At 31.4% G+C, this 10,455-nt stretch overlaps 1 protein-coding gene across 1 annotated transcript; it reads right to left on the reverse strand.

The window, feature by feature from the left end:
• Window positions 1-777: 777 nt before the first annotated feature.
• Window positions 778-2,441, reverse strand: LOC127863643 (neurotensin receptor type 1-like). Its single transcript, XM_052403270.1, has 2 exons — window positions 1,581-2,441; window positions 778-1,206 (listed from the first exon to the last, which is right to left on the reverse strand). Exons 1-2 carry the CDS (start codon window positions 2,439-2,441, stop codon window positions 778-780), a joined length of 1,290 nt encoding a protein of 429 aa, XP_052259230.1.
• Between the last annotated feature and the right edge of the window lie 8,014 nt (window positions 2,442-10,455).

Genomic DNA, 10,455 nt, shown 5'->3' on the forward strand with positions numbered 1-10,455 from the left:
AATCCGAAACTTCTTTATGTTTGCAATGTGACATTCGTCAACAACGCCATCGAGTTTTGTTCGAAAATCCTTGAACCAGTTGCACACCTTCTTTTAAAACGTGCAATGACCAATATAATTAAATATATATATATATATATATATATATATATATATATATATATATATATATATATATATATATATATAAACACGTATTGTCAGGTTATTGACAACAATACAATTGCTTCAGCCCAATGATTTAACGGTATTTGGATTTCGTTCAAGATATAAAACTAAATAAAAAAACATTCGTAGGGAAAAGCACACCTATTTTGATTGGAAGAAACGTGCATTGACAATTACAAGGTTTTTTTAAATAATTTATTGTACACAAAAATGCACATCATAATAGTATGTATTTTCTCTGCGAAGCGAGTTGATATGGTTGTTGCGAATAATGTTCATTTGGTTATTTTAAATAACATTTAGAATTCACGTCGATTGACAAGTGCTTAACATTTACACACGGTAAACTTATTATTATTAATGTGTTTTCATATACACTTGCCTTATATCAATTATTATTTTACAAGTTGGCTGTTTTGAAAATAGAGAAAAAGTAAATAAAGGTTGTTAAACGAGATAACGTAAATAAAAAAATCCATGAATATAAAATATTTAAATAAATAAATAAATATATAATTAGCCCCATATACAATCCGACAATACTATACACAATAACTATATTGATTCAACATGAAAAAGGAGCATTCACAATATAAAAAATACGTATACTTATCGTACAATAGGCATGCTTTGGCATTTGATAACTTTTCCAAGATCGTCTCTGAACGACTTGTTCATAAATGCGTAAATGAAAGGATTCGTCGTATGATAGATAAAATACATATAAAAGATGACTTGATTGTAGTCCAGAATGGCTAATCCCATTAACCAGGCTGGCAGAAACGCAATAAGAAACACAATTGTGACAACAAAGAGCATTATGGCTGTCCGAATATTTGCCATAAGTGTTTTCTCTTTTATGGACATCGCCCGTGGATTCGATTTCGCAATTTGACGCATTGGCTGCAATTCCGGCAAGCACTCGCCATCGCCGTCTACCGCCTCACCGTTTTCAAGGCTGTTAGAACTCCGATGTTTGTTATGGGGATTAACATGTGTGACCGCCGTAAACTGTGTTTCAACGTTGGAGAATTCAATCTGAAACGGTATGGCAATCTGTTCAATATTATATGAATAGACGCTTCTATTCACAGATACATCTTTATATCGCAGTATATTCTGTACATGTGAGTATGTTTGTTCTGGTACACGTTCTAAATAAATACTAGTTGAACAGCTGGTTTCATGTTAATAGTAAGCAAAATGTGCACGAAATACCTTAAGCAAAAACACAACATTATTGTATTTTTATTGACTCATTTAAAGATGAAACGTTTAAGTGAGAAAATACCAAATATTAATATTACTCTCACTAAATCGATGTTATAAACACAATCTCTAATATTTACGAAACAATTTCTTTGTAATTGCGTTTTTGTAAACGACAAAATATTTTTTTTATTTTACCATACCCCAGATAAAGGATATAGGCTTGATCGTTTCCTCTTGCTTCGCTTCGCTCTATGCTTATGTATTGACCTATAAATGAAGCCATACAGCACGAACACCACGATGAATGAGAGCAGATACGTCCCCGCGTAGACTCGTTGATATGCGCTAAGGAATCCTGGACCGATGAGAATATCATTCGGCATGCATATGCCGTTATGAATTATGTCTTCTCTTTGGATAATAGTGTAATTTCTGTGTGCGTAATCCTGTTCAAGGTCGAGTAACGAGGCGTTGTTTGCGTATAAGTAATTTAAGTACGACACATACGAAGTTTCGTTTGCAGAATGGTTGTCAATCGGCATCTGTGTGAAGGATACATTCGGATTGTTGTACAGTTGGGAAATGTTTACTTTCTGAATTACAGTGCTGTTAAAAAACCCGTAACTATACGTCCCATGTGCAATCGCTGTTATAAGCCCAAATGTTGAGGCAAGTATCAAGAGACAAACCACAATAACCTTTGCACGGACGATATTTAAAATGTGCCAGAACGGATGACATATACAAAAATATCTGTCAAATGCTATTGCGACCATCATAAAAGCTGCAAAAGGGATATTGCACGTTATGAAGAACATATAAACTTTGCACGCGACGTCATATTTCAATTTGTATTCAAGAAACACAACCGCCTCCGTAAACGGCATAATAAACAAACACGTAAACAAATCTGTTCCGGCAAGACTCATGATGAATAAGCCGGCGGTAGATTTTTCCTTCTTGTGCGAGTAAATATAAAGCACAAGCGAATTACCTATTGTTCCAAGTACGGCAAACAGCGACAACATAAACATGACAGTTTCTATTGAAGGGTCTTCCATTCTGTGTAACGGTTAGAAAAAAATAATATGAACTTCAAGCTGATTTTGTGGTTTTCAAACGAATCAAATAGCCCGAAACTGTGTCATATTACGTTGTCGAACACCCTGAAAATAGAAGAAAACGATATGTGTATACATATTTCAGATTACAATATGTATAACATTCGTACCATTCGAAACGTCAAATCAATACTTGAGTGTACCAGTTCTGGGTTAACACATCTATTTGTAAACGAGACATGCGGTTACGTAATACAAAAGATCAACTGCTTAAGCCTTGGGCAATCAATTAACTATTGTGGTCATATATCAAAACATTTCCAGCTACTGATCAATGAATCGAATGTTTATTATCAATGTTGCAGCATAACGTATGACTATAATGTGTCACTTTCATATACATGTTCGTGACTTTAATTTGTTTTTTTTTGTTGTTTTTTTCTCAAAATATGTAGGTATAAAGTTGAGCCATATATAACACATGTATGTGTTTGTGTTTTTATTGCCCCCTTCGTAATGTAGTCAGTCTGCACGCTGATTGTACATAACGTCGCAGTTTTATAATAAGCGACGCTCTCATTTCAACCCGTTGTCCGCAAATTCAATGTATTGATACAAAATAATTATTTTAATTAAGGTTATTTGGCACTCGCTGTGCAGTGCATTGATGTGCGAAAAACAATATATAACAAATTGATAAACATTTTACAGAACTACAGGAGCAGTATTGGCGTAAACCTTGTTTGTCAATAAAACATGTTACATTAGATGTAACCGCAACGCAGAGTCGATAGTGTCATTATTGTCAGAAAAACATAAACTTCATTTACGGAAATGAATGAACGTCGGAATGTTTTGTCGACAATTTACTAATTGAATGAATGCGCACTAATGTGTACGTTATAATTTATATTCCCATCACCAACACATGCGACCCATTATTCGTTTATTCGTTTAATCATGTTCGAGCATTTATAATACATTCCGTGAAAATAATTCTTGGACGAAGATTATGTTATCGAGTTTACCGGGGAGTTTAAAAAATAAACGTGTTAAATGTGATTGTATGTATATAATCTTATAATCATGGATCATTATTTCATCCAACTGATCAGTTCCTTGTGACAATAATGCATTGCATAAATATAATACCAACATAAAATATAGTTTCATATCGTTATTGTAAAAAGAAATACGACAAAAACAGCAATTACCGTAATTACTCTATGTTTTCGGACACTTACAAAAATATCTGTTTTTCCGAAACTTAAGATACGAAATCTATTCAAAAAGCACGATTGTCTGAAAATAAACAGACATACATGTTTTGTGCGTTTGTCAATTTTTATATTGAAATAAAACCAATTAATAAATAAATGCTAGTTATTTTATTGTGATTTACTCTTCTTTTTCTTCTTTTAAATAAGAACAACTTCACATCTTTTCAATATCATACCTGAAATGGTACATAAAATTGTTATTAAAAACAACCAAATTAATATATGTACACGATATCATTTCAATGCTGTAGGGTGAAACCGCTGTTTATTACCGGAATATATAGTAACCTATTCAATAACGTGATAATCCATCCCCCTTATGGCATTTGTCTTCCAGGCTTTATGACCTTAAACCGGTTGTAAAACTCCAAGATCGAAGGGTCCCTAGATAATAAAAAAACAGTGCAGAAATCTAGTATATCTATATATCTATATATATGTGTGTTTATATATATATATATATATATATATATATATATATATATATATATATATATATATATATATATATATATATATATATATATGTATGCATATTTTATGTATTGGTTTTATTTCAAATTGGGGGAAGATGTTGATATTCGAAATCGCCTATGATTTAAACGTTTCAAATACACACGTTTGTCAATCTACAAATTAATAATAATGAAACTCTTAAATTTAAAATGTGTTTTCGTACTTATAATTAAAACACATACAGATTAATTTTTTGATATCCTTATACTATATCGTACTACGCGGGGATATATATGTAGTGCCATAATATTCATACATCATGTAATAAATCATTTTAACTCGTTTGATCTTACTTTACTATGTATTTAAAATAATAACGTTTATCCCATTTATTAGACTTCCACGTGTTTATCTTGCCACAGTGTTATTTACATTTTGACGTACGGTTTTAAACGTTTTTGCATTCATGAGACTATATCATTTTGCTCTCACTAATATACCTTTTTCTGAATATGAACTAATACATCAAGCGATCCTGATATTTCACACATGTACAAAGTATTACTTTGGTATGCCCCGTGTACTTTTCATGCACGGTTCATAAAATTGACCGTGTTAATAGTATGTGCGGTTGTTATAGTATCATACGGTGTAATAAATAAAATTGGTCGCTTAACTATTGTTTTAAGAGTAACATAAAGTTACATGTTAACTTATTAATGCCAATTTTGTCTTGCGAGTGTCTGCAAGTTATCGCTTATCACATACGTTACTGTAACAGCATTCGTGCACTTCTATTTATGACTGATCAATTATGGGTTAGGATAACAATATGCCGCGCCGAAGTTCAATGCACTTATCAATAATTGACAACGTTAAAACAAATATTGCGCTTTGAAATACATTTTGTTATTATTGGCTTAGATGAAAATCACGAAATGTCCGCAAATTTGCTGAAATTTGACAGTTGTGAGTAATACTTACTTTACAAAATGCCCTAACCAATTCCAATGGACGTAAGTAAAATCACACAGTTAAACTAAAACCCTTTAAACCGTGGTTTTACACACATCCATAAAAAGCACAAAGTGAATCGCGAAAGTTATGCGCACATATTCAATATACTAACTGCTTTATGCATATCCAAGCAACAACAATTATTGGCCATGTTTTCTTCTACCGGTTTTGTGAGACCTTAGTGGCTTGTACAGCCAACGGAGCGCGTGTGGTATTGAGATTATTGGGCATGGGGTTTTATTCAACTTCCAGCCACGTGATAGGATAGTGGCTTAAATACAAAGCGAACTATTTCATTGTTATTATTCGACGACGGTTAAGGAGTTTAAATCAAGAAACTAGGACAAGCCCACACTATTCATATTTGTTGTTTGTTTGGGTTGTTTTGCTGATTATTATCTGACTGTATTAATGTTGTTTTTACACTTGCTTTACTTTTGTGTTGCGTTTTGATTGTAAAGCCTTTATAAATGCACAATTTTAAATGATTTAAATCATTCTTTATACATTAAAGAATATTGTTTGTGTATGTGATAACATATTATAATATATATATATATATATTTAATGTTTTATACTATAAAATAATTATATATAATGTGATATTTGCTATATAATATTATATTGCTACTCTATTATACTCAATTAAATGCGATCATATTTTTCTGTTCGATTATATTATATTCGATTATTTGTGCGATATTTGTTTCTATTCGATACTATTCCAATCTATTCGATTATATTCACTTCTTATCGATCATAAACGATACCATGCGATACTGTTTGCTTTTATTTGAATTTTAAGTCTATTAGATTATTTTATAATTTTTGGGATTCCATTTTAATCTATTGGATTTGAATAATTGATATTATATAATATTATATCATGATGTACTACTTTATATTAATCGAATGTATTTTATTCGATTACATTTTATAAGTATTCGAGTATATTATATAATATACAAACCTTTCTTCCATACACATAACATTTATCTGAATAAATGAACTAGACTTATCTCCTTATTTCGTTTCGGCCGGTATTTTTCCCACGGAGAAGACGAATATCAATTGTAGAATTGTACTTGTATCTTTAAATGATGCTGCCCTTATTATCCTGAGTACACATACTCAAAACGGTCAATGTAACGGGCATACCTTTAAACAATACATTACAGCACAAATTCGTCAGATTAAATGTAGTTACTGGTAGCAGACTAGCAGATGTGAAACATTCGTGGGAGATTAAGGCCAGTCTAGACCTTACGACCTTTCGACTCGGATCAACATTACAAATACGGTGAGGTCACGACCAATCATGACCCAGAATATGTATTGATTTTAAATTGTTTCTACATATGAGTCGTGCTCGGTAAAAAAGGGGGCTTAATGCATGTGCGTAAAGTGTCGTCCCAGATTAGTCTGTGAAGTCTGCACAGGCTTAGCAGGGACAACACTTTTCGCCTTAACTGGATTTTTGCTAAGAAGAGACTTTCTTTAAATCCCAAATGTTCACATTTCTCGAATTATGATTGAGATTCGTTCGGAAGTGTATGCAAACATTGCGTGTAAGAAATATCGTAGTATCAACACAATTGGGGAAGGAATGATACATTATATATTCAACCATTTAAGCTGCTACTATAATGTACGTACAGGAAAGTTTATATTCTAAGTAAAAATAATAATGGCTCGTGTGTATTTTACTAATTTTAATATGCAAAAGTATGTTGTTTTTGTTGTTGTTGAAAACAATTAAAAAACATTAATTATTTGATTGATTTTTAAATGGAATTTGCAGTCAAATTGAATCAGTATGATATATTTTGAGAGAAATAGAGGCTGTTTTTAGTGGTTTTCTCTTTAATTTACTTAATTGGTTAAGTTATTACCTTATTTGATAAAAATATATGCTGAAATAGGCTTCTTGTTCAAGTGCGAATAAACAATTAACACCATCGGTGACCCATGATTTTTATTTTACTTTTCTATCCACAAAAGATGGTTCTAGCTAAAAAAAATAATATCAAATTGTATATATAACACAATTTTCATTTAAACTGCAACATACGTTCTTAAATATGCTATAACTAAAACAATATGTTAAGTCCTAACTACTTCGAACAATTGTGTACTTTGTGAAAATCCCATTTTTGTAGAATAACGTATACTATTAGGAAAAATATGTTTCATGAAAATAACAAAACTGTACTTGTTTTTCAAGATACAAGGAACCGAGTTTACTAAATCGTATTTTGTAGATGAACACACGAGTATATTGCGATTCATAATAAGTAAGCATGGCAGGTATGTTTCACAACGAATGTAAAGTTTGTTTTTGAGAATTATTAATTAGGAACAGTTTCCGAGACCTATGTTTTCAATTATAAACACATAATGGTACATTTTTTGATTGTCGTATCATATCGCTTAATGTGCAATTACGAAGCGCTTGGATCCTGGGAGAATTAAAAAAAAAATATGTGTTTCTAAAAGGTTCACGCTATTGTTTATTTCATGTTCTAAAATGAAATAAAACTACAAGTAGCGTTATAAGAATGCCGCATCAATAGGTAATTCAACAACATAAACCGGTTATGCTTATAATAATTATCTCCCTTGGATGATATATAGTCTCTCTAACAATGAAGGTAACTTATGTGAAAAAATTAAAATAATAGTTCATTTGGGTAGATGGTGAATCGCAAGAACAAACAACAATGAATTATGAGAAGATAATACCGAAAATTGAATCGTAATAAAAAATGGATGGTTTCTTGTTCAAACCAAGCTTAATGCTATATTTAATTATTATTTAATCAGGATTTGTATTTAGTGGAATAACACAATTATTGTTAGTAAAACAAACCCGTTTCTAAATTAATGTTTAAAAAAAAAAAATAACACAAACACACGCGCCATACATGTACATATTTTCTGGGGTGATAAAAAGTCCTTAACATGGATTTTAAATAAAGTTTTTTATAAAATTGATGTTGATGGGAATCTTTTCAGGGCGATGCTAAGGCTAGTATCACGTACGAGTCCTTCCACAAGGTTGTTATTTTTGCATTAAAATGTGCCGTCAGATATGGTCATGCACAAAACCGACGTGTTAGAACAGAATCCGCATGTATATGCTAAATAGCGTAGGCATGCAAAATATAACGGCGGAAAAATCAAATTTGTGTATATGTACGCGATAACTGGTAATGATCATTACACTGCACGAACGTACTGATAGCATTAGTGTATTATTATCAAACACTTGAAGATAATTTAACCTGCAATATTAATGGATGATTTATTAGTTTTGTTTAAGGGTTGACAAACTGGTTAAAAGCGTGTCTCTCCCATATACATCGTCTTTTTGTCAATGATGCCACCAGTTCGGGTAAGATTAAACAACACACATATTTCATAAAATCCATAGATACGTTCACAAATCAAATAAAACATCATTGGCAAGTTAAACAGCACGAGAAAAAAATCAAAAACATAGATAATAAAATACACTGCAAACATGCTTATACTGTTATAATTGCAAAGAGATTACAATCACACAAATGGTAATGACATGTTGGCAATATATGTTATTTGGCATGATTAGGCATGCTAGGATAAACCATGAAAACAAATCGATCGTCTAAAATGTCTTTCTAATGCAAACAATTTGTATTGTTGTGTATTGGCATTGTGAGATGGATTATGTTTGATTATGAATATTGGTATAACCTTAAAATCTCTGCCAAAATATGCAATTGGTAGACATAACACGGAAATCAAACACTTGCATAATGTGCATTAAAGATCACTCGTGTATATGTATATGTTTCTTTGTAGTATCACCATGAATTACGCATTGTAGTAAATACTTACAATGCTATTTAAAATATATTTAACGATCAATGATGTTGTTTTAATGTATTTCATGTAACGACACATTGTTAAATTATTAAATGCTACATAATACTTGAGGATGACCATATATGAAATACGAATCCCTTGCCAAAGTAAAGCATCATATTAATGCCCGGAATTAGTTGCAGTGATTGACCTGCCATGAAGTTGTGCTGGACTATTTCAAAGTGATGTACAATCATTAGAGTTCTCCATTCCACTGCAAACGATCGTGGATACCCGGGTTAAATAGCGGCAATTGTCCTATCATACGCGTGTACATAAATATCTTAACGTGATGTGCTGTCATGAGCATGCTCCGAATATATGTACATTATCGTGTATGTCAGAATCTGTTTGCGAAAACTAAACAAAAACAATATATCGCATCTGAGATTATCATAAAAAGTTTATCAAAAATAGCAACACTGTTACACATTATGGACACACATCTTGCATTGAACTGTGTTGTTTTTATACATGACATGAGTTTGCACGATTTGCAAATAATTATTGAGAAATTACGTGGAATCCATGGTTGCTATAACAAATTATAACGCCTATCAACAGTAAAACAATATGTATTGGACAATGTGAACAATTATGACAGGAATTATTTAAGAAGCTGTTAGTGAATGTTTATTATAATTATGCTGTTAAAATACTTTAGGTAAAACTACAATAAAGATTATAAAACAATTGGTGATGATTAGCCAGTTCTTGGTTACTATGATAAAACCATGATTTAAATAAATAAAAATTAATAAAAAAATAATGAAATGATGATAATGTTTGCAGTGATAACAATGACGATGGAGTAAATGATAATGATAGTGATGATAATGATGATGATGATGATGATGATGATGATGATTATGATGATGATGATGATGATGATGATGATGATGATGATGATGATGATGATGATGATGATGGTGGTGATGATGATGATGATGATGATGATGATGATGATGATGATGATGATGATGATGATGATGATGATGATGATGATGATGATGATGATGATGATGATGATGATGATGATAATGATGATGATGATGATGATGATGATGATGATGATGATGATGATGATGATGATGATGATGATGATGATGATGATGATGATGATGATGATGATGATGATGATGATGATGATTATGATGATGATGATGATGAGGATGATGATGATGATGATGATGATGATGGTGATGATGATGATGATGATGATGATGATGATGATGATGATGATGATGATGATGATGATGATGATGATGATGATGATGATGATGATGATGATGATGATGATGATGATGATGATGATTATAATGATGATAATAATGATAATGATGATGATATATATC

This window comes from Dreissena polymorpha, unplaced genomic scaffold (genome assembly GCF_020536995.1).
Source record: "Dreissena polymorpha isolate Duluth1 unplaced genomic scaffold, UMN_Dpol_1.0 chrUn022, whole genome shotgun sequence".
NCBI lineage: Eukaryota > Metazoa > Mollusca > Bivalvia > Myida > Dreissenidae > Dreissena > Dreissena polymorpha.

Bases quoted from the DNA above. Each gene is read 5' to 3' on its own strand.
- LOC127863643 (XM_052403270.1), bottom strand. From the start codon at position 2,441: ATGGAAGACCCTTCAATAGAAACTGTCATGTTTATGTTGTCGCTGTTT. The intron at 1,207-1,580 runs GTATGGTAAAAT...ATACCGTTTCAG, and splicing joins GCCTATATCCTTTATCTGGG to ATTGAATTCTCCAACGTTGA.